Raw genomic sequence first — 27634 nt, 5'->3', positions numbered from 1 at the left:
TTAAATTTTTATTTTGTATTGGGGTGTAGTTGATTTACAACATTGTGTTCGTTTTAGGTGTACAGCAAAGTGGTTCAGTTATACATACAAACGTATGTATTCTTTTTCATATTCTTTTCCCATATAGGTTATAACAGAGTGTTGAGTAGCCCGTGTATGTATTTTTAACAGAAAGGGGATAGAGGTAAAAATTCCAGGGGAAGATTCCTAGTACAGGAACCTCTTCACGTTCTCACAGCAAAAAGGCAGTCACAAAAAGTAGCTTCTAAACAACATGGAGAGAGGAGACAAAATCAGACAAACGAGATAAAATCAGTGAGTTAGGTGGAATAGTCTCACTTCAAAATACCTGACATGATGCATTAACCACAAAGATGAAATAATAAAATGAGGGGAAACAACAGGTATTTTAGCAGCAACATATTCCTAGTTTTGTTAAATGCAAGATTAAAAAAAAAAAAATGACCGTAATTCACTAAGACAACCCCCAGATTGAAATTTTAGGAACTGCTGCCAGTATACACATAATGTCTTAGACACTTGCTGCCGCTGAAATTAAAGCCGCGAATGACAACAGAATGGAAATACTTTCATTTAAAATTTTCTGAACAAGTTTTCTTGGTTAGGAAAAATCTCTTCGTGTGTTTTTTTTCACATGATTGTTTCAGTGAGAGGAAGGGAAATCCTAAAATGTTATCTTTACTTTGCTACAAAATCAAAGCCTTTGTGTCTTTTTGCTCTAATTATCAGGAACAAGCCGACAGAATATAATTTCTCATGTAATGAAGACCCACAGTTACATGAGTCATCCGGGGTGTACAAACGGACCCTGCCCTCCAGGAGCAAAGAAGACATGGGTGACACACATGGTCAATCAGAGGGGATGGCCCTGGATTTGGGGCAACCAGGAAGCTTTCCGAGGAGGTGGGGCCTTAAGCACAGTCCTGCGGTTCGGATGGGTGAGGGGGTGTATCTCAGGTAGACAGAGCACAGGTGAGGCTACCTCAGCAAGCAAGGGGCGGAGCTAAGGGGCATCACGAGGAGGGGTAGAGCCTGAGGATGGAAAGGCAGCAACGGCCTTGACTGTCATGTTACCAAGTGCAACCCACAAACCCCCTCTCCCGTGGGGGCAGACCCACAAGTACAGAGAGAATTCTTACCCCATCCACAGAGACGTAGGCCCGATCATGGACGCCATTGAAGGGCGAAGAGAGGGGTGTTGGGTCGCTGCAGTCTTGAGGAAGTGTTGTTCGGTACAGCACAAACCCAAAGTACTGGTTAGAGAAGGATGCAAGAAAAAGACATCACTCTTGCCATTCACGTTAGGAGAACTTGGTCACCCTCGATCTGTGTGAAAGTGACATTTCTAAAACCAGAGGAATGAAATGCTTCCCCAGCCTCGGCAAAAATTCCATCTGAGAGAAGGGAACCGGCTTCATCTTCGGGTCATAGAATAAAACTATCACAGCAGCGAACTGCAAGGAAGCCTGAAGAGTGTTTTGTCAAACGTCACCTCCCCTCCCACAAGAGGGAACTGGGCCCTGGAATGTGTTAAGTGATTTGCCCAGAATCACTCAGGGGGATCCCATCCTATATATCCCAAAGTTATTTCTGTTACCTCAAAAACCAGAACCGCGGGCTTCCCTGGTGGCGCAGTGGTTGAGAGTCCGCCTGCCGATGCAGGGGACACGGGTTCGCGCCCCGGTCTGGGCCGCGGAGCGGCTGGGCCCGTGAGCCATGGCTGCTGAGCCTGCGCGTCCGGAGCCTGTGCTCCGCAACGGGAGAGGCCACAACAGTGAGAGGCCCGCGTACCGCAAAAAAAAAAAAAACAAAAAAACCAGAACCAAAGACAACAACAACAAAAGGCAAATGGCAACAGAATGCTCGGTAAAACATTCTCCAGATCCTTGGGCCAAATCCGCTCTAACATACAAAACAAGAGTCAATCAGAAACTGTTTAAAGTGGAGGCACGAGGGAAACAGACAGGGATGGGGGTGTAACCTGTCGCTAAGTCAGTAAGTACTTTGAGAGCTGGGATCCCTGGTCCGAAAGGAAGGCCCCAACCGTCAGCCTCGGTTCGTGGCTTCCTGCTGTGGCCATTAGCTGGGGGAGGTGGATAAATCCTGAGTCATACAAGAGAGCCCAAATGGAAATCCAGCAGGGAACAGAGACAAAGTTCCCTACTCCTCGGGCCCCAAAAGAAAGTGCACCCCAGGTAAGTGGAGAGATGCCTTGCAGGAGTGGAAGGAAAACGCTAACACACGTTCCTGTGTTGCAGGAAAGTGCTGAACTCAAGAAATGCTATTGCTGTCGCCAGCCAAACCTTCAAGTGCAAGGATGCCTCCCTCCCAGACTCCAAATCTCCATCTCTCTCTTGTTTTTATCTTTTGAAAGTACCAAAGTGGTGAGTCCTAACTCAGAGGCCGAGGAAGACTTAGCCAGGGGTTTCCAGGAGGGGAGCAGAAGCTGAGATGCTCCCTGCAAAGGCAAAGCTGAGGCCTCTGGGGATGGGGTGGGGGGCAGCTGCAGGGGTACCAGGGCTGCACCCCAATCCCTGCAGCTGTGCCCGCCAAAGGGTTTGCTGGAAATAAATCTTCTATGGGCTTGTCTCAGATCTGAAACAGCCAGGGCCCAGGAGCCCCACCCGATCTGAGAGCACTGCCTTGGCCAAAGATGAGAGAGCAGAAGGGGTCTGAGGAAGAACAAGGGCTGCCGGTGTCTACACGTGAACCTGGGATTCACTTCCCAGGTTCCTACTGCTCTGTGTCGTGTCTTGTCTGATGTGCTCAGACCCTACTAGGTGGAGAAGACAGGTAGATGAAGACGTGGACGTACAGTCAGTGTGTGTTAGAACCAGAGAAAGAACCTACCCAACCCTAATGAAAAAGTGTGGGGTGCGGAGCTTAATTATTCATTTTTATTTATCACAAAGCAGTGCAGTTGGAGTGAAATCACAAGTATAACAATAGTAACTGGAGGCAAAATACGTTAAAGTGAGATCAGATGTGCTATTATTCCCTCGAGAAGGTGATCTCTCCGGGAAGTCAGAAAGGAGGGCCGAGATAACTTTCCATTTCAAAAAACAGGGCTGAGATCCTAAGTGATCAAACTGAACATTGAACCAAAGGCAAATGGGCATGGGCATCCTGAAATGGTGCCCTGAGAAGAACACATCACCGCTGTCACATTTGCGCCAAAAATGTTTCACTGAATCTAACCAGTGAGGGGCCGTATACAAAACTGGGCTGACCTCTTCAGACATGTCCATGTCATGAGAGAAAGAAAAAAAGACTCAGGAACCGTTTCAGATGAAAGAAGACAATGTGTGATCATGAACTGGAAACTGGACTGAAAGAAGACAATGTGTGATCATGAACTGGAAACTGGACTGAAAAAAAGTTAAGCTATAAAGGACACCATTGTAATGACCAGGGCTACCTGACTTTGGAATGTGTATTAGATAATAAGATTGTATCAATGCTCAATTTCTTTCTTTTTTTAAAAATAAATTTATTTATTTATTTATTTAAAAATTTTGGCTGCGTTGGGTCTTCGTTGCTGCACGGGCTTTCTCTAGTTGTGGTGAGCTGGGGCTACTCTCTGTTGCAGTGCGCGGACTTCTCGTTGCGGTGGCTTCTCGTTGCGGAGCACAGGCTCTAGACACACGGGCTCAGTAGTTGTGGCTCACGGGCTTAGTTGCTCCGTGGCACGTGGGATCTTCCCGGACCAGGGCTAGAACCCGTGTCCCCTGCATTGGCAGGCGGATTCTTAACCGCTGTGCCACCAGGGAAGTCCCAATGTTAAATTTCTTAAGGGTGATCATTATTTATGGTCGTGTAGGATAATGTCCTTTTTAAAAATATATGCTGTAATATTTAAAGGTGAAGTGTCATGATGTTGACAACTACCTCAAACTGCTGAAAAAAAAAAGCAGTTGACTGCGTATACACACAGAGAAAGATAAAGCAAGTGAAGTAACTGTTAACACTTGGTGAATCCAGGTGAAAGCTCTACGGGTGTTGTACTATTCTGGCAAGTTTTCCAAAATAAAAAGTTGGGGAAAACTTTTACAATAAAGATGGGGCTGTGGCCTGGAGATTAAACACACACACAGACACACACACACACACGATGTACTGTTCTTGTTCTCTTCAAAAGCAGGAAAAAGAATCTCTAATAACCTAATCTATTAAGAACACAGTCCTTCTACCTTTGAGCTAAGGACAAATAATTGTCTTTTTTGAGTAATAAAATAGTGGTTTTCCTCTGATACCTTATACGAAAGATTAATTATGTCCTAAATATACTCAATTTATAGCTTGTACAGAATTATGCTGAAGCAGGTTGAGCTACGACCTATCTGATAATAAGAAATGGGGGGAAAACACAGGAAAGATCAGCTCACCATGTAGTACTTAGAACTAAAGAGAGCGTGGAGATCCATGGTTAATTTATGTGGGGTCTGATTTATCTACTTACCGTTTTGGTCTCTGTGTTCAGAACAGGCAGTGCAGAAAGCACATTTTTGCAAGTAGAAAAAAGGTGAAGCATTACCTTTGAAGGCCTACCTGTTTCACCTGGATAAATGTCAAGGGATAAACGCTTTTTACGGGTCCAGAGGGACACAGAATGTCGAGAGCTTCCTCCACTGTCTTTAACTGAAAAGAAACAAAAGCGGCATTCACTCACTGTCACCCCTCCCTGGTAATCACAGTAGAGAATAACGTCATCGACCAACCCCTAAATAAATTGAAATGGTTCAAATTCTACTTAGTGCTGTCCCCCAGTCACCTTCAATCAATTCCATCTATTCCTTAACTCTGGATGAAAATTAACAGATGATAAACTTAAAAATGGTTTCAAACATACCTATCTGCAAACACAACCTCCTGTATATGAAAGGCCCTTAAAATGCATGAAAACCAAAGCTCCGTAAAGCCTTCCCACCACTCCCAATGAAGTAGCTCCGACTGTGCCCTCCTCTGAATTGGTCTGCAGCATGTTTCCCACGCCTGTATCACTTTCCAGTTGTTTTTACCACTGCTGTCCTTGCTGACCGTCAGCTCCTTAAGGGCAGGGTCTGTACTGAGCTTACCTCCAATGCCAGCACAAGGTAGACACTCAATTCATACTTATGATTGTGTATTCTTGCAGCTCATGGTGTTTATTCTGATGCAATAACAACAATGATAATGGCTATAAGCTCTGGCTGCCTCACCAAACTCCAAGGGAGAGACATCACTTTACCCGCATACCTCACTGAATCCTCACAACACCGGGAAAAGCAGGCATTATGGTCCCCTTTTAGTAAAGAAGAAATGGGGCTCAGAGCAGCTCACTTGAATCAAGGCGCAGACAGGATTTGCAGTTAGGTTTGGCTCCAAACCCAGGGCTTTCCCTAATACGATACTGGTCAGGAATTTTTTTTTTTTTTTTGCGGTACGCAGGCCTCTCACTGTTGTGGCCTCTCCCGTCGCGGAGCACAGGCTCTTGACGTGCAGGCTCAGCGGCCGTGGCTCAAGGACCCAGCCGCTCCGCAGCATGTGGGATCTTCCCAGACCGGGGCACGAACCCACGTCCCCTGCATCGACAGGCGGACTCTCAACCACTGCGCCACCAGGGAAGGCCTCGTCAGGAATCCATCAATTCAGCTGAGTGGGTGCTCTCCCACTTGGACAACTAAAGGAACTCAACTCATGGTGAAAGCTTTTATCCTATATAACTATGTTCTACTTAAACTTCATTTAGTTATATGCCGATTTGCTATCTTCAATTGTATATATTTAGTTTCTGGTCTCACAATTTTCCTTCCTGGTAAATAAAATGTGCTCTGGTACTAAGGTAGCTATGTTTTAGCAATGTTGTTGTTTGAAACATTTGCAGTTATTTTCTGTTGCATAAAAATAAAATTTTCACAGCTCTGTAAAGACATAAACTGGGACTTCCCTGGTGGCACAGTGGTTAAGAATCACCTGCCACGGGCTTCCCTGGTGGCGCAGTGGTTGAGAGTCCACCTGCCGATGCAGGGGACACGGGTTCGTGCCCCAGTCTGGGAAGATCCCACGTGCTGCAGAGCGGTTAGGCCCGTGAGCCATGGCCGCTGAGCCTGCGCGTCCGGAGCCTGTGCTCTGCAACGGGAGAGGCCACAACAGTGAGAGGCCCGCGTACCTCAAAAAAAAAAAAAAGAATCGCCTGCTAATGCAGGGGACACAGGTCTGATCCCTGGTCCGGGAAGATCCCACATGCCGCAGAGCAACTAAGCCCATGCGCCACAACTACTGAAGCCCATGCACCCTAGAGCCCGTGCTCCGCAACAAAAGAAGCCACCACAATGAGAAGGTCATGCTCCGCAACGAAGAGTAGCCCCTGCTCGCCACAACTAGAGAAAGCTCACGCGCATCAATGAAGACCCAGCACAGCCAAAAATTAAAAAAATTTTTAAAAAGACTCAAACCAACCCTTTCCTTAAGTAGTAGTAGCAATGAAGAAGTAGAAGATACTCCCTTTACAAGTGTGATTAAAGTTTGGTTAATCTAAAGCAAGATTCCTATCAGGCAGAGAGACCACATTCTTTGTAGATCATAACACACCTATCCGACACTAGGTGGAAAATGTTACAAGAGCTCAACCAACCAATGATACATCAAAGGGCTTCATGAATGGAAAAATTATACAATCATGTTTGGTATTTTGCTTAAAGATAAAAACTTATGATGCTATTTTAGAATTATCAAGATTCTTAAGAAATATGTAACTTTTTTTTCCTTGTGAGTTAACCCATGTAGGAGTTAGGGATTATCAGAGGGGAAAACCTGAAGACACAGATGGTCAAAACAAATTGATTTGGGCTACGTCACTCCTATCAAATGAAACCTCGCTTCTTTGTCTCTTTCCCTAGAATAAAATGGTCTTCACTCATATTTATGATTCATTTCTAGCTTTCCCCCCTGATGTCCCAATTACCATATAAGCCACAAGCCACGAGGACATAATTTTGAGATGGAGGGGAGTGTATAATTGAGGGTTAATGCCTGTGCCTTTTGAGAACCCCCTTTGAGAAAGGTGAATTATAGAAAAGAACATCACCAGCCATAACAATAAGGTGCACGTTATTCCCACAAGGGCTCCTAGTACTGCTTTTGACATGGATAATGGAACCAAAATGATCTAAGAATGCCCGCTCGTGCCCCATGTGCTCACCCTGTCAACATGCACACAGAGTCTCTCACCTCCCGTGTCCCTGTTTTCCCAGAAACATCATCCACCCCATCAGTCTCACAGAAAACAAGTTCACAGAAAAATAACGAACCGATTCCCCAGCATAACACTTTCACTCACGATTGCTGAATTCCACTTCCTCACTCTCAATGTTTCTGTCATTTTGTTTTTCCTTACCTTTTTCAGACCAACTTTTCCATACGCAAACTTCGGTGTGGATGGAGGGATAGGGCCTTCCGGTACTTTTTCAAACTATAAACCAGAGTGGAAAAAGACAGAAAAGAAAAACAGCTGTTAAACTCTCAGAAACATATCTATACAATTCATGTTTCAAAAGGAGGGTCAAAGAGTCAAACAACAGTGCCAGTGATTTTTGGAAAGGCAAAGGAACCAAAAACTCTCCCCAAAACAGAATCTAAGTGTATATCTTTGTCCGTTCTTTAAGCTCCAGGAATCATTCAAATAATTATAGAACAAAAGACTTCAAACCGAAAGCAAAAACAAGTAGAGAGAATATAGGTGACAGCAGAAGATTGAAGTGGAGGAGAAAAGGAAAAAGGTACATGGTAAAACGGACTCTGAAGGGAGGGAGTTTACAGTAGGAAAAGATGGTATTTGCAGATTAAATCTCATTGGTAGATTAAAGTTTTGTGCCAATGTTAAATTTGCTGTGGTTATATAAGAGCATATTCCTGCCTATTCTTACAAAATACACACTCAAGTATTTAGGTGTAAAGGGTCCGGATGTCTGCAACCCTCCAGAGGTTTAGGGAACACACGGGCTTGGCGAGGGGCAAATGAAGACGCAAATAGAGTGAAATGTTGACAGGGGTGAATCTGGGTGTGGAATATACAAGTGTTCTTTGTAATATTCTTAGTCTTGAAACTTTTCTGTAAGCTTGAAATTATTTTTCAATAAAAAATTTAGAAAATAAAAATATTTTATTTTCTAAATAAAATATTAAATATGTACACACACAGAGTCACACACACAATTTATATTAACATCAGAAGGTATGGGTGTAATTCCCAGGTCTTAAAAACGTCTATGTCCATCTGGAATCTCCCAGTAGGTTGTATTATGATCTGTCAGGATCCTTACAGTTCTTTCTTTCCTCCTTTCTCCCTTCTTTCCTTCCTTCCTTCTTCTCTCTTGCTCTCTCTGCTTCCCTTTTTAAAAGTAATAAAAAAGAAGAGGATAAAACACTGCTATAGTAAAAAGCAATAGTCTCCTGACTCACTATTCTCTTAGTTCTGTTCTTCAGAGGAAACCATTTTAAAATCATTTAATTCTTCCAATTTTTTGCTTCTTTTAGTCTCTAAATAATATACTCATCTGCTATTTCTTGTTCAATCAATTTAAAGCATGATTATTGATTTCTTTAATACATGGGATTTAGCTCAGCTGTACTCTTCTGGGTATCTCCCTTTCTTACCAATGTGGTTATACCATTTTCACTTTCTCTACTGGTTAAATTTGTAGCTTTAAATAATATCATATACTTATATCTCAGTTCTAACCAACTAAGACATTCCTTGTGTCCACACATTTAAAGATAAGGCTATTTGCACGCTTTGCTGAGCTCTCCTCTCCACTCCCACCTCCAAACCATCAACTTTACTTTTTACATTGTCAAGGTTAAAGGTCTAGTCTATAGCCATAAGTCCTCCCTTCAAGTGTACATTGACTCTAAATTAAAAATCAGGGCTTCCCTGGCGGTGCAGTGTTAAGAATCCGCCTGCCAATGCAGGGGACACGGGTTCAAGCCCTGGTCCAGGAAGATCCCACATGCCGCGGAGCAACTAAGCTCATGTGCCACAACTACTGAGCCTGTGCTCTAGAGCCCGCGAGCCACAACTACTGAGCCCATGGGCCACAACTACTGAAGCCCTCGCACCTAGAGCCTGTGCTCTGAAACAAGAGAAGCCACCTTAATGAGAGGCCTGTGCACCACAACAAAGAGTAGCCCCCACTCGCTGCAACTAAAAAGAAAGCCTGCATGTAGCAACGAAGACCCAACACAGCCAAAAAAAAAAAAAATCACCAATGCTCACATTATTACAATTATATAAATATTGCTCTCTGCACAGCTAAGTGGCGGATATGTACTGGGATGGCATGTTCTCTCTCCTTGTAGATGATTTTTTTGTCTTCTTTTCCCTGGGGTTTCTAATTGCTTTCTTTTTTCTTGTCTGCCGTTAGGTTAACACCTCTTTAGGTTGTTCCAAATTTCCAGAGATGGTATCAAGTTTCTCCCACCACTCTTTTCCCCCCCTAGAAAACTTCCTACTGGAACCCTCAGTCTTCCTGCTCCAAGGCTTGACAGTCAAGGATTTTTTTTAAACTTTTATATTTTATTTATTTATTTATTGTCCCGCCGCATGGCTTGTGGTATCTTGATTCCCTGACCAGGGATTGAACCTGGGCCCACAGCAGTGAAAGCGCCGAGTCCTAACCACTGGACCACCAGCAAATTCCCTGAGAGTCCAGGATTCACCCTCATTATTCTTCTGGCTTTTCCCTCCTGTTTCTAGACTCTCATGACTTCCTCATTTCACTAGAGAAATCTCAAGTAACTTCCTAAGGACTGGTACATGGGAGGTAAACTTCCTGAATCTTTGCAATGTCTGAATATGTCACATTTAATTAATAATTTGGATGAGTATAGAATTCTATATTGAAAATCATTTTCCCTTAGAATGACAAGGGTACTGTTCTGTGTCCTCACCTGCTGTGGCTCATGCCAGGCTCATTCCTGAGAAAGGTGACCAGCTTTTTCTCTCTAGAAGCTTGTAGGCTGTTTATCCTCGATGTCTTACATTTTTATAAGGATGTGTCTGGATACATATATTTTTTACATTCATTATGCTAGGCAACTCAGATATCCTTTTCTGTTTTGGAAAAAAATTCTGTACTGTTTCTTTGATGTTTTCTTTTTCTCCATTTTTTTCCCCTTCCTTGTAAGTAACCTGCACATCCTAGATTCTTCCTCTGTATGTCTCATATATTCTCTCTTGTTTCCATCTCTGTCTTCTGGTTCTAATTTCTAGGATATCATTTTTAATTTCCAATAACTTTTTCTTGGTCTCCTTTATCCAAGTATCCTGTTCTTATTTTATGGATGCAATATCTTCTCAAATCTCTCTAAAGGATATAAATTTGAGAAAGTTTGCTTTGTTTTGTTTAAGATCTCTCCTGTCTCCTGAATTCTCTGTTGCCTTTAGGGTTATTTTTCTGTTTATTTCATCTTGGTCTTTCTCTTTCCCTTTGCAGGTTTTACGGATGTGCTCAAACGTCTGGCCATCATCCTTCGTTGTCTATTCATATTTAACGGTAATGCAGATGAATGCGCTAGCATTTGCACACTCAGCTTCTCTCTGCCAGTCTTGCTCTGGGTACAGGAGCCAGGCTTGTGCAGTTGGGAGCTTTGTTTTAGGGTGACTTGGCAGGGAGTCAGACATAATATATGGGGTCTTTGCTCTGGGGCTGTTTTTTTTTTTTTTTTTTTCAAAAAAAAAAATCCTCTGATTTTCTAACTGATAGAAAGATGCTTCCCTGATGGATAGTCTATTTCAAAGTGGGGTGAAGAAATGAAGGACATGACAGGAACTATGTAGAGTTTCATCAGCCGTCCCATTTTCAGCTTTCATTTTCATCCTTTTCATTTCCATGCCTGCATTTCCAGGGCCCTGGCTCTCCAGGGTTCTTTAGGGCCGATCTCTCCCTGTTCCCTGTTCCTATAACCAACTCCCTTTCCATCATCACTGGGAACCTAGATTTTCTCATCCTACTTCTTCAGTCACCATTGCTCCACCTATTTTTGTTTCCCAGAAATCCGCTGAAATCTCTCATGCATGGACAGCTCCCCTCTTGTTGGCTTCATCAGAAAAAAAAAAAAATCCTTTTTTATCATTTTGGAAGGGAGAAGAGACAAATATGTAGACAGACAGCCATCTTGAACTGGGAACCCTTTGTAGTTCTAATATTCTATGAGTCTATATTTCTGTGAAAAATTTTTTGAAAGATCATATTAAAAATGATCTTCATGACTCATAGTAACACGAATGTGAGGCCAGAGTTACTGCTAATCTTAGAGTAAGATGTAAGATCTCTCTTCCCAGCTTTCCCTGAAGTCTAGACCATATTCTTTCTTCTTTGTAAGCTGACCCACTCCATTCCCCCCCACCCCCATTCTGGTCAGTAAAATAAGTAAATACAAATCCACAGAGGAGACCTGACAGCTGTACAATTCGTTTTCTGAGGTCCCCTATTCACTGCACATGGGAGTGACCATGGCACATCTAACTCCTGAGCCAGGACTGCAATCCCTCTACCACATTGGAAGAAAGAGTCACCGCACAGACACCTTTATTCAACCTACATTCAGCCAGTTCTCTCATCTTATTTACTACTCACAAAGACCTTCATGGCTAGTTATTATATTTCCTTTTTAGAGCTGAGACTGAGGAACTTGCTCAAGATTTTAAAGAGGGCAAGGGAGGGAGCTGGGACTTTGACTCCAAGTCTAGTGTTGTTTCTACAGCTCCATCTTGACTCCTTTTTTGCTGAACAATAATAGAGTAGAAAGTGTCTTACCCCATAATTCCAAAACCAAAAAATCCCACAAAACCTTCCCTCTTCTAGTTTTCCTCCTACACCCCCTCCCCACTTAAGCACACATAAAGATAGGACGTAATTTTGTAATTTGCTACTGCCACTTACCAAAAGCACTTTTTTTTTTTTTTTGGCGGTACGCGGGCCTCTCGCTGTTGTGGCCTCTCCCGTTGCGGAGCACAGGCTCCGGACGCGCAGACTCAGCGGCCATGGCTCACGGGCCTAGCCGCCCCGCGGCACGTGGGATCTTCCCGGACCGGGACATGAACCCGTGTCCTCTGCATCGGCAGGAGGACTCTCAACCACAGCGCCACCAGGGAAGCCCCCAAAGCACTTTTGACATGACCAAATAGTAACAATAATTTTATTTACTTGCATATTACAGTCAAACGAATATGACAGAATTTACCTATGGTTATGTATGGTTTACATAACCATAACCTTTCAATATTAGGAGTTGAATTATTTCCAATTTTTGATGTTATAAATAATATTGCAATGAACAACTTCATGTCTATAGCATTTTCCATGTTCAGAATGTTTTTTAATAAAGTTCCAAGTGAGGGGTCATTAGGTCAAATGATATAAGCATTTTATATGATTCTTTTTTTTTTTTTTTGCGGTACGCGGGCCTCTCATTGTTGTGGCCTCTCCCGTTGTGGAGCACAGGCTCCAGACACGCAGGCTCAGAGGCCATGGCTCACGGGCCCAGCCGCTCCGCGGCATGTGGGATCCTCCTAGACCGGGGCACGAACCCGTGTCCCTTGCATCGGCAGGCGGACCCCCAACCACTGCGCCACCAGGGAAAGCCCTATATGATTCTTAATATAGTGTATGCCAAAGCTTTCACCAAATGTCTATACTTGTTTATGTCTTTTGCCCAATTATCTAATTGGATCTTGAATTTTTAATCAGTGGTATGAGCTCATTATATTCTCATTATTAAGCCTCCATGTGACTATTCCACTTGCCACAATCTTCTGTCTTTAAAAAAAAAATTATAGTGAATTTTCATTGATTATCATACAGTAAAATTCTAATCTTCTGTCCAACTAATTAATATGTCAGAAAAGAAATAGACAAATATGCCAAAATATTATACTTCTGAACCTTTATTTCTCCATAGTAATCTGTACTTTAATCATAGTTTTAAGAGCAGTCATAAATACTGCTTCTTATCCTACCTGTTTAGATGGACCAATTCAACATGGGAAGCAGCTCTTTTCCCAGTGTAATCCAATAGATTCAATGGTGACCAACTTTTCTTTTCCCAAGATCTCTAATGTTTTCATTCATTCATCTAACAAGCTCTTAGGAAGTACTTTGGGAAATTCCCTGGCCAGAGTTTAGGACTCCATGCTTTTACTGCCAGGGCCCGGGTTCAGTCCCTGGTCAGGGAACTAAGATCCCACAAGCCGTGGCAAAAAAAAGGAAAGTACTTTGTGTCCGGTTTTACACTTGGTACTAAGGATAATAACAGCCCCTAGTCCAGAGTGAGAATGTATAAACAAGTTATATTAGCAAACTAGGAGAAGTTGTGTCTTCAAGATTTCCACAGTATAATGTGGTGACAGAAAACAAAGTGTGACTAAATCTTTAGAGAGATGAATCAAAGACAAACCCCAGAGAAGGTAAAGAAATGTGTCCTCATTTTCCAGATGGATAAGGGCAGAGGGACCAGTTTGTGCAGAGGCCAGGAGCTGTAAACTGCACCTCCTGTAAAATTCTAGAATTTTATGTACCTTCATTTTAAGGCTAGAGACTCACATATAAGAAAGTGAGAACTGAATAGCACAGGGAACTATATTCAATATCTTGTAATAACCTATAATGGAAAAGAATCTGAAAAAGAATGAAAAAGTACTGAATCACTTTGCTGTACACCCCGAACCTGACACAACATTGTAAATTAACCACACTTCAATATTTTTAAAGTGGTACCAAAAAAAAAGGGGGAGAATTGAAAGATGAGGCTTGATGAAAACAGGGGCAGAGTCATGGAAGGCATCCTGACCAGATCAGCATTTCAGAGAAACCACTCTGGAAGACAGACTAGAAAAGCCAGGTCTGTAGGAAATGAATAGACTAATGCCACAAGAGTACAGGTGACGCTTTAAAAGACTATCTATTTGGATTAGCAGATGCAAACTATTATATATAGGAAGGATAAACAACAAGGTCCTACTGTATAGCACAGGGAACTATATTCAATATCTTGTGATAAACCGTAATGGAAAAGAATATGAAAAAGAATATATATATATATATGTATAACCGAGCCACTTCTGCTGTAGCAGAAATTAACACAACGTTGTAAATCAACTATACTTCAATAAATTTTTTTAAAAAAGACTAACATTCATTAAGTAATATTCACATCGAAATCCTTAATTATCAGACGTAAACACTGTGTCCACCAGCAACATGGATCATCAAGAGACAGCTGTGTCTACCCATTGAGCTAATGTCATTCCAGCCATAAATCAAGAAGGACTATCAATCAGCCAGTGTAGACTGGTCCTGGGTCAAGTTTCAAACTTCATTAAGCTTCTGAGGTACTGAAAATCACTATGGCCATTCTCTCATGTCCAGTCCCCGCCCAGCTTCACTACCACCCTCATGGAATTCTGAGATCCCCTCCAGTCATCAAGGTCCTCAACTACAACTTAATTTCTGCAGAATGACCCAACTTCAGAAAGTCAGCTGGACTCATCTTTGATGGAATCCCTATAAAGAATTGGAACAAAACTCTTTAAAAAATCGGTCTGAAATTCATTCAAAAGCATACAAAAATAAACTCACCACTGCCCCTCTCAGGAATTGCTACCAAGGAGGAGGTCGCTACCCTATAGTATTACGCTTCATCCTCGAGGTCAAGGTGTTAACCACGTTTGGTTGAGTTTTACCCACACCAAAGAGAATACATTTAAAAATGCAAATGTCACGAACTTTGTCACGCCTTGAAGAGTCCTGTGTAAGGGCTGCCTGGAGTCTTCACCGCTGAGCACAAGCTTATGCAGTCTGCTGGGAAATTCCCATCTCTGGGAGTCCATGTCAGTGAAAGAGACTGTCCATCTCCACCCAGCTTACTCTTGAGATGAACTAAAGAAGAGACCCATTCGACTTTTTAAGTCTTTGGTGAAGGAAAGAGGCAGGAAGAGCTATATATGGGAGTATTTATGATCCCATTTCTTTTCCTCGATGCAGACAAATACTTTGAATACCATCTAACAAACCATCGAAGTGAACATCTACAAAGGCTCATAAGAAAGAGCTCACTTTTAAAGTCGTTCATTTCTCTCTTCCAAACCTGAAATATCAAAAAAGAGAAGTGGGGAAAGATGACCACATCTTAAGCTGCAATGTATCATAAGCTACTGAATTACATTAATTTCTGAAGACTCTGTCTCCTTCATGGGTTCATTTTACTGTGGCCACTGGTTAAATGCTTGGGATCCTCTGGGTTTGTCTTTTGCTTGGCCCGCTGCCCTTCTCACTCAGCTTCTGCGTGCAATCTCAACCTCTCCTGGACTTCAGCCTCCACCTCCACAATGAGTGCAGAATCCGTGCCAAACGGATTCTTCCTGGAGCTTCTCATTCTTAAGTGAGGTGCTTGCCAGACAGACACCTCCACCTGGATGTCCTCAGAGGCATCCTGAGCTCAACTTGCTTCTCCCTCCCCCTTCCCACCTGTGCCTTCTCTGCAACCCTCAATGTTAGCTGCTGACCCCAATACCAATCTAGCTATCCAACCAAGGTTGTAACCTGGACAAATCAATGACTCCTCATTCTTCCTCACACCGGCATTCAGCCAGTTGCCAAATTCCACCAGTTTTACCTCCTGAATATTTTTCAAATCAACTGCTTCCTCTCCACTCCCCGTTGGCCCTGCCATCATCTAACTCCTAGGTTACTGCAGCAGCTGCTGAACTCATCTTCTGCATCCAGAAGTGCCCCAAGGGAGGGTCCTAGCAGTGCGTTCTCATGGTCATAGGTTTTTGTAAAATTTGCAGAAGTAATGCAATTTAACCACAAAAGGCTAAGACCCTCGCCTCTTTCTGCTCCAGCTTTCCTGTGTTAAACATCCTCTTGGGTCAGGAGGCTTTAGAGTGGCTACAGGCATCTTTGAGATTCAACCAAAGGAGAGCTGAGGTGGGGATTTATTTAATTTGGGCACAGAATATATTTACAAGGTTCACTGTCACTCCTATGAGGAGGTAAATTATTGCTAACAGATTATGCTGACTCGCAATATGATTGTGCTCTAAGGCATCCAGCTCCAGAAATATGTGGGTTGTGGAGGGGAAACAGGGTTTAAAATGTTATGGGGCCAGATCATCAAAAAATCTACAAACAATAAATGCTGGAAAGAGTGTGGAGAAAAGGGAACCCTCTTGCACTGTTGGTGGGAATGTAAATTGATACAGCCACTATGGAGAACAGTATGGAGGTTCCTTCAAAAACTAAAAATAGGACTACCATACGACCCAGCAATCCCACTACTGGGCATATACCCTGAGAAAACCATAATTCAAAAAGAGTCATGTACCACAATGTTCACTGCAGCTCTATTTACCATAGCCAGGTCATGGAAGCAACCTAAGTGTCCATCGACAGATGAATGGATAAAGAAGATGTGGCACATATATACAATGGAATATTACTCAGCCATAAAAAGAAACGAAATTGAGTTATTTGTAGTGAGGTGGATGGACCTAGAGTCTGTCATACAGAGTGAAGTAAGTTAGAAAGAGAAAAACAAATACCGTATGCTAACACATATATATGGAATCTAAAAAACAAACAAACAAAAATGGTCATGAAGAACCTAGGGGCAAGACGGGAATAAAGACGCAGACCTACTAGAGAATGGACTTGAGGACATGGGGAGGGGGAAGGGTAAGATGGGACAAAGTGAGAGAGTGGCATGGACATATATACACTACCAAATGTAAAATAGATAGCTAGTGGGAAGCAGCCGCATAGCACAGGGTGATCAGCTCGGTGCTTTGTGACCACCTAGAGGGGTGGGATAGGGAGGGTGGGAGGGAGGGAGATGCAAGAGGGAAGAGATATGGGGATATATATATATATGTATAACTGATTCACTTTGTTATAAAGCAGAAACTAACACACCATTGTAAAGCAGTTATACTCCAATAAAGATGTTAAAAAAAAAATGTTATGGGGCCAGGACCTGTCTACAGAAATTTCTTCCAAATATTACAGCTCACGCATGAAAGAATTGAGAGAGATCTCCCCAGTTTAGATAACAATCCTAAATATTCATATAACGCTATCAGTAACAAAATGTGAAGCTTTCCTGTTTTTCTAAACTATCAATACTAAAAAACAAATTTCAATCAGTCACATTTGAGAGAGATTGCCAGTCTCTCTAGAGAAGAAGATTACAAACATTGTTATCATCCGAAGAGACAATAAAACAGCATGCAGCCAAAAGAATATAAGGGAAGAAGGATGGCAGAGGTGTTTCAGTTAATAAAGCCAAAATATGTTCTTAAGTTTTGTGATGTTTGCAATTATTTTAATTTAAAAAATTTAAAACTTGTAATGATTTTTAAACAATTTTTGTTGGGGTATAGTTGATTAATATTGTGTTAATTTCAGGTGTACAGCAAAGTGAATCAGTTATACATATACATATATCCACTCTTTTTTCTTTTTAGATTCTTTTCCCATATAGGCCATTACAGAGTATTGAGTAGAGCTCCCTGTGCCATACAGCAGGTTCTTATTAGTTACCTATTTTATATACAGTAGTGTGTATATGTCAATCCCAATCTCCCAATTTATCCCTCCCCTCACTTATCCCCTGGTAACGGTAAGTTTGTAATGATTTTTTTTTTTTACTCATTTAAATATACATTCGCTTTTGGTGCCTCACTCAGTATCCTTTCTGAAATGTATATCTGACTATGTCACATGGTGTATTCAGCAGCATTAATGTTCTTGGTGAAGGAGGAGATAGCATCACCTATACGTTAAGGAGAAAGCATGGCAGTGCTGGTTCCCACTAGATGGGGAGAAGAGACCAGGATGTAAATAGAGAAGTGCAGATAATTAAAGGTCCAGTTGAGGTTGGAAGTACAAATCCCTGTTCCAGCCAGTCCACACTGAAGTTCACAGTCCTCCTGCCTGGTTTCAGGGCCAGAGTGTGACAGCAGAATGGTCCAGGCCGGTGGATTGTGGAGCAGGCGCCCTTGAACAGCAGCAGAGAGGGCTATGGAGGGTGATGGTGAAAGACTCTAACAGCCATCAATCCTAAGAGCCAGGGAAGATCAAGAAGATGTGAGGGGTTGCAGGGGTTGGGGGAGGGGGCAGAAAGAAGTAGCTAAATATATGGGAGAATAAAAACGTGAGGTTATGATGAGGCCAAAGATTAGATGATGTTTTGTGCAAGAAAAGCACATTATCTGCTTTTAAATTTGACTTGGATTGTTTTTCTATGTTAAGCATAGAAAAGCTCATTATTTCAGAAGGCAAATGATTCTAAAAATAAACCTGCCACGGGCTTCCCTGGTGGCGCAGTGGTTGAGAGTCCGCCTGCCGATGCAGGGGACACGGGTTCGTGCCCCGGTCCGGGAAGATCCCACATGCCGCGGAGCGGCTGGGCCCGTGAGCCACGGCCGCTGAGCCTGCGCGTCCGGAGCCTGTGCTCCGCAACGGGAGAGGCCACAACAGTGAGAGGCCGGCGTAGCGCAAAAAATAAAAAAAATTAAAAAAATAAACCTGCCAGCAACACCACTGAGAGGTATATACCCAAAGGAATCGAAAGCAGGGACTTGAACAGATACTTGTGCCCCAATGTTCAATGTAGTATCATTCAAAATAGCCAAAAGATGGAAACAACCCAAGTGTTCATCAAGAGATGAATGGGGTGGATAAACAAACTGTGGTATACAAGTCATCCCTCTGTATCTGCAGAGTATTGATTTCAGGACCCCCACAGATACCAACATTCCAGGAAGCTCAAGGGACTTGAGTACATCTGCATATGTTCCGTGCACATTCTCTCATATATTTCACATCAGCTCTGCATTACTTATAATACCTAATACAGTGTAAATGCTATGTAAATAGTCGTAAATACAATGTAAATGTTATGTGAAAAATTGCCCGCGTGCAACAGACTCAAGTTTTGCTTTTTGGAACTTCCTGTAATTTTTTTTTTTTTTAAATATTTTCAATCTGTAGTGGGTTGAGTCTGCGGATGTGGGATCCACAGATATGGAGGGCTGTCTGTATGTATACAATGAAGTATTATTCACCCATGAAAAGAAATGAACTTCTGATACATGCTATAACATGAACCTTGAAAACATTATGCTAAGTGAAATAAGTCAGACACAAAAGGAAAATATTGTATGGTTCCACTTTTGTGAAACATCTACAATATGCAAATTCACAGAGGCAGAAAGTAGACTAGCGCTTTCCGGTGGCTGAAAGGAGGGGGAAATGGGGAGTTATTGCATAATAGTTAGCGTTTCTGTCTGGGTGGATGAAAAGATTTTGTAAATAGATAATGGCGACGGTTACACAACATTATGAATGTAATTAATGCCACTGAATTGTACACTTAAAAATGGTTAAAATGACAAATTTTGTTATATATATTTTATCACAATTTAAAAAAATTAACATACAAAACCCACTGAATTGTGTACTTTAAATGGATGAAGTCTATGGTATGTGATTTATATCTAAATAAATCTGTTTAAAAATAAACAAACCTGAAGTGGTTTGTGAGATGAGGCAACAGACTGTAAAAGAAATAAGTCCACAGGCACTACAATAAAATCAAAGAAATCAGTAACTTAAAAAGGGAAGTACAATGGAATATTCATGTACAATTTAAAGAGACAAAAAAATTAAATATAGTGTATGTGGATGCATGCATTTGTGGTAAAAAAATCCCAAAAATGTGTGTGAAAGATAAATACTATTCCTCCTCCTCCCTCTGAGGAGGGAGGAGAAGAAACAGGAAATAAACCCAGCTTTATCTGTGATGTATTATTTTCTTAAAAAATCAGAAGCAAAGATTTCATAATAACCTGTGTTAAATCTAGGTACCAGGTACATGGATGTGTGTGACTTTATTTTATATATTTAACATTTTTTAAGTAGGTTATATTTTAAAGACAAATATATATCATAATATTTCTCACAAGAAAATAAAAGACTCCTTTTATAATGATATTAGTATTAGAAACATAGAATATTTGGGAATAAACATATTAAGAAATGGACAGGGACTATTTTAATAAAACTTTAAAACAAGAAGGACATCAGAGAAGACTTGAATAGATAGAAAGGCATTTTCTTAGCTAAGACTCAATATTGTAAATATCACCCCTAATTTGATGTATAAACTTAAAACATCAACAGGTATCTCGAGTTTTTGTTTTGTTTTGAAATTGATAGAATAATATGGAAGTTTACATAGAAAAGTAAACTTGCAGGAATAGCCGGGGAAATACTGAAAGACTAAAGATGGAAGACTAATCCTACCAGATAATAAAACATTGTAAAGGTAACAATTAAAACAGTTTGGTATTAATAAAAGAGAAAAAAACCCAATAACGTTGGGCATCCCTGGTGGCGCAGTGGCTGGGAGTCTGCCTGCCGATGCAGGGGACACGGGTTCGTGCCCCGGTCTGGGAGGATCCCACATGCCGCGGAGCGGCTGGGCCCGTGAGCCATGGCCACTGAGCCTGCGCGTCAGGAGCCTGTGCTCCGCAACGGGAGAGGCCACAACAGTGAGAGCCCCGCATACCGCAAAAAAAGAACAAGCACAGCTAACCTATGGTGATAGGGGTCAATGGGAGGTCAATGACCAGAAGGAGCATGAGGGGAGCTTCTGGGGGGCTGTGTGTTGGTTCCAGGGGTTCACATTGTTCTATACTGAGTTGTATTTTTCGGGGGGTACATATTTCACACTTCAATAGGTAACCACTAAAAGAATAAAAATATAGTGAATAACATCCAAACTAGGGTGGGAGGGAGATGAAATAAGGAAACAAAAATAAACAGTTCAAAAGAAAGTAATAAGGGAAGACAAAACAGAAGAGCTGGACAAATAGATTATTATAAGATGGTTGAAATGAACTGATGTGTATCAAGAATTATAATGAATGACAATGAACAAGTGCACCAGTTAAAAGACAAAAATGTTCAAACTAGATTTTTTAAAAATCCAGCTATATCCTGTTTACAAGGGACATGTTTTTAATTTTTTTTTAATTGAAGTAACGTTGATTTACAATGTAGTGTTAAGTTCTGCTGTACAGCAAAGTGATTCAGTTATACATATACATTCTTTTTTATATTCATTTCCATTATGGATTATCACAGGATATTGAATACAGTTCCCCGTGCTATACAGCAGGACCTTGTTGTTTATCCATTCTGTATATAACAGTTTGCATCTGCTAATCTCAAACTCCCAATCTATCCCTCCCTCCCCCTTGGCAACCATAAGTCTGTTCTCTACGTCCGTTGAGTCTGTTTCGGGACACGTGTTTTTCTAAAAAGGATATAAAAAGGTTGAAATTAAAGCATTGTGAAAGGTATACGAGATAAATACTAACCAAAAGAATGCAGGTAGTATTAGTATCAGACAAAACAGACTTTAAGGCAAAAAGCATTATCAGAGATAGATGACTTCCATATAATGATACTAAAAGACCTAATTCTCAATCTACATACTAATAACATGGCCTCAAAAACTGACAGAACTACAAGAAGAAATACATAAACACAACTCTCTCAATAACTAATACAATAAACTGACCAAAAAATTTAGGAAGGATATCAAAGATATCAGCAGAACCATTAATAAGCTTAATCTAATGAACACATATACAGATTATAGCCAACAATTATAAAACATGAAGTCTTTTCGAGAATACACAGTATATTTGTTCATATTGGTATAGGCCAGGCTCTACCGAGAGGTTCAAGAAACTTCAAGGGATTGGTATCATGCACACTACATTCTCCAACCACAATGCAAATATGTGAGAAACCAACAGACTAGAAAAATATTTATGTTTAATAATTTAAAAACTCACTTCTGAACGTCTGAAGGGTCAAAGAGAAATCAAAATAGGCATGTTTAAAAGCAAACAATAATAAATATATTACATATCAAAACTTATGATATGGTACCATAGCAGTACTTGAAGGAAATGTATAGACTTGAGTATTTATATTAGAAAAGAAAAGAAAGCCCAGTTTAAAAAGCTAAGCTTCAAATAAAGGAAGGAAATAATAAAGATAGGAATAGAGAGCTCTGAAACAGAGAACAAACATACAAGACAGAACTTGGGAGTCATCGCTCTAAATTCTACAGAGATTAAACCCACAATAAAAATCGCATGCGCAACATTTTAACCACACATCTGGAAACGTAGATCAAAGGGACAAACTCTAAGAGTAGTTAAGTATAGATCATATTTTTCAATATGTTTAAAATTTTTCATAATATAACTAACACTTAGGCTTAAACGGAGACTACAGCATACTTAAAACTAACAGAAAAAAAAAAGTCCATACCATTTATAGGCAGAAAATCTTTGTTTTTTAACTTCAAAACTCAGGTGACTGAGCAGAAAAACTGTGGGTTTTTTTTTAAAGCCACACAGAGACAGGAAACCCCACCTGGGTGCGTTAGATGCCTCAAAGGTCACAACGTTAGCAAGGACTAAGCATTCAGGTGTCAGGCCCGGAGGAAACAGCAATCACTTGCCCCAAATAGAAAAATGAAGCATTGCTGACAGCTCACATTTGTACTGTGTTCAGAATGCCCACAGATTTTCTTTCCTGCGTACTTCAGCTACTTATGTGGACACACATTTTCTTCTGTTTAGTATGAATAATAGTATAAATGGCCACCGCTTACTGGACAACAGATGTGTCAGGGCTGTACCGGAGGCCTTACCTGTGTTCTTTTTAATCCTTACAACGTACTGTGGAGCACCTTGCTGACAGGCTCACTTTTTTTTTTTTTTTTTTTGCCATACGCGGGCCTCTCACTGTTGTGGCCTCTCCCGTTGCAGAGCACAGGCTCCAGAAGTGCAGGCTCAGTGGCCATGGCTCACGGGCCCAGCCGCTCCGCGGCATGTGGGATCCTCCCGGACCAGGGCACGAACCCGTGTCCCCTGCGTCGGCAGGCGGCCTCTCAACCACTGCGCCACCGGGGAAGCCCTCAGGCTCACTCTTAATCGGGTGGGACAAAGACTCAAGGCCAAGTCTTGCTCATGCTTCCCTTCATCCGTCCTTTTAAACACAAAGGCTCCAGGAAGTTGTCTACAGCGCACTGTGAGTCCCGGGCAGGCTCTGGCCCAGGCCAGCCCCTGCAGCCCGTACAAAGTACTCACCTGCTGAATAACATCCCGCACAGCAAAATACTTCTCACTGAGGTCCCCGGCCTCGCTCAGGGGGGCATCGTAGTCGTAGCTGGTGGGCTGTGCTTGGTAGGGCGTGTTGGCCCCTGCAAGACAAAACCGTGCCACTAACTACTACGGAAGGCCTTCCCCTGGGAAAAGTTCTTTGGGATTCATGGCTTGGCATTGTGTAGGGAGAAAATAAGGAACACATTAGAGTCAACTGTTAAGTGACACAGAGGTGGCCCTCAGGAGGCAAGGTTTAGAGAAACGAGTTTCTTCCTGCAAGTGGCCCTCGCCAAGCTCTTAGAGCCTACAGAGCACCTTCCCCATCCACTCTCTCAGCGACCCCAGCAGACAGCCCTGTCACTGGACAAGCAGGGCCTCTGAAGCTCCCCACAACCCCCCTGGACATCTCACAACCAGCAACAGCAAGACTTATGGCATGACTCACACGTCTGACCGTTAACCCTGCAGCCGTGATCTTGTTCATCACCTCACGTGTGGCTGAGAAAAGGTCCATGGTGGACACACAGTTTTCTGGGCCCAGGATCAGCAGCAAACAACTAAGGGGCTATCAGACCAAACAAACTGGGAGATGACTGCAGACACACATCAGCCCACTGAAAGTCAAGTGTAACCTTGGGCGTTTGTAATGTCTGCAAAGAGTTGGGGGGGTGCTGTGGTGTGCCTCTCACATTGACTCACTCATTCCCCCAGTTACCGGGAGTGCTTGCTGAAGACGGCTCTCAGATGTGCCCCTCTCTGGTCCTTGACATCTGCTGGGCCGCCTTGCCCAAGATTACACCCCTTCTGGGATTGCCCACATCCAAAGATTGACCAGTGCAGGGATATAAAAGCCCAGTCCCCTTGCCTCAAAGGGCCATCCCAGATCCAGAGCTTCCTCTAGCATCAGCTGAGCCACTTTTGAGACTGCATCACTGCCCAGCTTCTCCTTCTGCCCAATCCTGACTCTGGTGTTGCCGCTGGGAGCACACCCCAATAAACTTGTGCCAGGCAGTCTCAGAGTCCGTTTCCCAGGGAACGTGACCCGCCACAGAGACTAATAAATAATGGCAATACTGTGGATGCAAAAAGCAAACAGCGTTGCAATTATTGTCCAAGGGGCACAGTCTAGACCAGTGGGCCCCAGCCTTGTCACAGGTGATATTCACAGATAGGAGACTCTGCAAATTTGGGCAGTGACCCTGTGTCAGTACAACTTGCCCTGGCCTGAGAGTCACGTGGAGAGCTCGTTAAAACACACTCCTTAGCCCAACCTGGGATTCTGACTCAGTAGGGATAGGGTCAGACCTGAGACTCTGCATTTCTAAGCAAGCCTCCCAGGTGAAACTGACGCTGCCTTTTGCAGACCAGCAAGGCTCCATGCCACCCCTTTCTCTTCTACTCCAGAGAGCGTTTTGCAGTGCAAGTGTGTGAAAGAATAAAGTTATTTTAGGATAATCTTACATCCAATCTAATTTTTAAGTAAATGAGGCACAAAATCTGACAGTTCACTATGATTTAGTTAACAAATTCCTTGGAGTGATCCCACAGCTCACGAATGATGGAGCCGCCCTGGGTGATCCTACTGGTGGCGGGGTTGACAGATGAGGGAGGCCAAGGATCAGGTCATCCCCCAAAGACTGTCTAATCTGTTCAATGCACAGAATCTACATTTTGAAAGACCTGGGCCACTCCACCAATTGAATTGATCCAGTCATATTACTTTTACTCTCCTGCCTCTGGGAACACCTATGTTAAAACACATCCTTTGCTGTGAGATGCAAAGAAAAGAAAAACCACATCCCTTGCTGCAAGGAGCTCACCTTCTCCTTTATGGTCCCTCCTCTCGCTCAGTGTGGCAGCGACCTCGCTCGACTAGACCAAGGGCATCCTAGTGGTAGGCATGGCCTTGTTTACCCAAGGCCCCTGCAGAGCCATGCATGAGAAGGAGCTCTGTGAAAGAGTGTCAACAAGCGTGAACACCCAGAAACATACTTTACGGGCCAAGGGAACCCAGGCTGGGAAGTTGGCCAACGGGTTACAGGACAGACTGGAAAACTAAGTGTGTGCAGTTCTACCAGCAGAATCTTCCTCTGGATGTTTCAGATCCCCACAGGGCAGTGTCCTAGGGAAACAGTGCTGACTTCAGCCTCCTCTGGCCACGCTGGGGAGTGTGAGGTAGGAAGACAAGAGAACTGGCAGGATGTACCGCTCCTCAGCTTTGCAGGGTGTGTGAGGAGGAGAGGACAGCCTGGCTCCCGTGCGGATACATGAGCACAGAGTGGGCGCCTATCTGCACAGCATGGGCAGCTATTGTGGGCAGGAACGCAGTGAGCACCTAAGCCAGAAAACCTGAAGTTTTCTCCCATGCTGTCCTCTGGGAAGCTGGCCCGAAGAACTGCAGCCAAAAGCACAGACTGCTCACCCCCTCGCCCAACTCCTGCAAAGAGACCGGGCAACAGGGCAGGAGAGAGAGGCCGGCAAACACAGAGGGACTGGTTTGGGGGTTGGAAACACAGGCTTCAGGCTGCAAGGAGTTATCCAAAGAGCAGTGACCAGCTTTCCAAGGCCTGAGTTTGAGCCTAGGCTCTACTCTCTGCCAACTGAATGGGAATCTTGTGGACTTTTTTGGTACCCTGCTTTTCTTATCTGTAAAGTGGGTCCATAATCCCCAGCCCAGATGAGACTGCTATGAGGACTAAATGGGAAAACAGAGGCAGAAAAGAGCCTTGTATTGTTTATGGCAGGGTCAGGGGCAAGGGACAGGATTAAGGACAACTTCTCAGTGGTAGTTTTATACATGTAAATTTTATTTATTTATTTTAAAAATTTTTATTGGAGTATAGTTGATTTACAATGTTGTATTAGCTTCAGGTGTACAGCAAAGTGAATCAGTTATTATACGTAAATTTTAAAAAAGAATGTATTGGGACTTCCCTGGTGGCGCAGTGGTTGAGAATCTGCCTGCCAATGCAGGGGACACCGGTTTGATCCCTGGTCTGGGAAGATCCCACATGCCGTGGAGCAACTAAGCTAGTGTGCCACAACTACTGGACCTGCGCCCTACAGCCCACGAGCCACAACTACTGAGTCTGCATGCCACAACTACTGAAGCCCACACGCCTAGAGCTCAAGGTCTGCAGCGGGAGAGGCCACCACAATGAGAAGTCCGTGCACCGCAACAAAGAGTAGGCCCCGCTTGCCGCAACTGGGGAAAGCCCGTGCGCAGCAACTAAGACCCAACGACGAAGACCCAATGCAGCCAAAAATAAATAAATAAATATAAAAAAAAAGAATGTATTGTTTTCAATAAAATAATAGGATACAGAAAATTGTTTCATGAACTGTAAAGTTTCAAACAATATCAGCCTTTATTCCTGGATTGGTGACTGGTCTTGGTTCCATGGATGGAAGCTAGGAGGAATCCCTACTTTCTGAATGCAAAAGGCATCACAAAATCTGAAGTGTTTCTAAGGGGAAGACAGACACAGGGCTGATCTAACTTCAATTACCAACCTTGGCACTCTACTATCTTTTAAGAAATGACATTTGAACTTTGCATTATCTCCATTTTTTGGCTCTAAAAATAATATTAATAATACTTTAACCAAAGTCTTCTCCTTGACCATCCTGCCCTGCACAAAAGATAGCAGTTTGAAGAAGAAACTTCATTAAGAGCTGATAGTGTCCAATTACTAACACCAGGAGACTGAGGTCCAATTAGGCTTCCAAAACTCAACTGTAAAGCATCCTCAATGACTCCTAGAGGAAAATGCAGATGTGGAGAGATGTGGGGAATGAGGTTTAGAGAAAAGCAATATAGGATGGTTTGTCTTGGCAAAAGTCAATGGCAATGAAGAGAATTTTACCATAATTTTTCCTACTAAAAAAAAAATGACCATATAGACCATATAGGAATGTAAAATGGTGCAGCTGCTTTAGAAAACACTGTGGCAGTTCCTCTAACTCTAAGTATAGAGTTAGTTACCATATGAACCAGCAATCCCACTCCTAGGTGTACAGCCAAAAGAACTGAAACAGGGGTTCAAACAAATACTTACACATAGGTAATATTACACATAGGTAATAACGTTCACAGGAACATTATGCATAATGGCCCAAAAGAGGGAACATCCCAAATGTCCATCAGTTGATGAATGGATAAACAAAATGTGGTATATCCACACAATAGAATATTATTCAGCAATAAAAAGGAACGAAGTCCTTATACACAGTACAATATAGATGAACCTTGAGAAGAGTATGTTGAATGAAAGAAGTCAAACACAAAACACCACAAACTGTATGGTTCCCTTTGTATGAAATGTCCAGAATAAGCAAATCCACAAAGACAGAGAGTAGACTAGTGGTTGCCAGGGGCTGGGAGGA

At 42.6% G+C, this 27634-nt stretch overlaps 1 protein-coding gene across 2 annotated transcripts in view; it reads right to left on the bottom strand.

Moving 5' to 3' along the window:
- Nucleotides 1–27634, bottom strand: part of GLB1 (galactosidase beta 1) — an 89605-nt gene that overhangs the window by 24546 nt on the left and 37425 nt on the right. Inside the window, exons 10-13 of one of the 2 annotated variants that reach the window (XM_030830059.2) lie at nucleotides 23234–23346; nucleotides 7397–7471; nucleotides 4570–4659; nucleotides 1161–1274 (exon numbers count right to left, since the gene is read on the bottom strand). In XM_030830059.2, the coding sequence (XP_030685919.1) occupies nucleotides 1161–1274; nucleotides 4570–4659; nucleotides 7397–7471; nucleotides 23234–23346 (392 nt within the window). Of the gene's footprint in view, nucleotides 1–1160; nucleotides 1275–4569; nucleotides 4660–7396; nucleotides 7472–8321; nucleotides 8390–23233; nucleotides 23347–27634 lie in introns of both variants that reach the window. The other variant, XM_060307444.1, reaches the window with a different exon arrangement.

This window comes from Globicephala melas, chromosome 11, assembly GCF_963455315.2.
Source record: "Globicephala melas chromosome 11, mGloMel1.2, whole genome shotgun sequence".
Lineage (NCBI taxonomy): Eukaryota > Metazoa > Chordata > Mammalia > Artiodactyla > Delphinidae > Globicephala > Globicephala melas.
The sequence above is the reverse complement of the archived record's forward strand: the minus strand, read 5'-3'. Positions and strand labels throughout refer to the sequence as shown.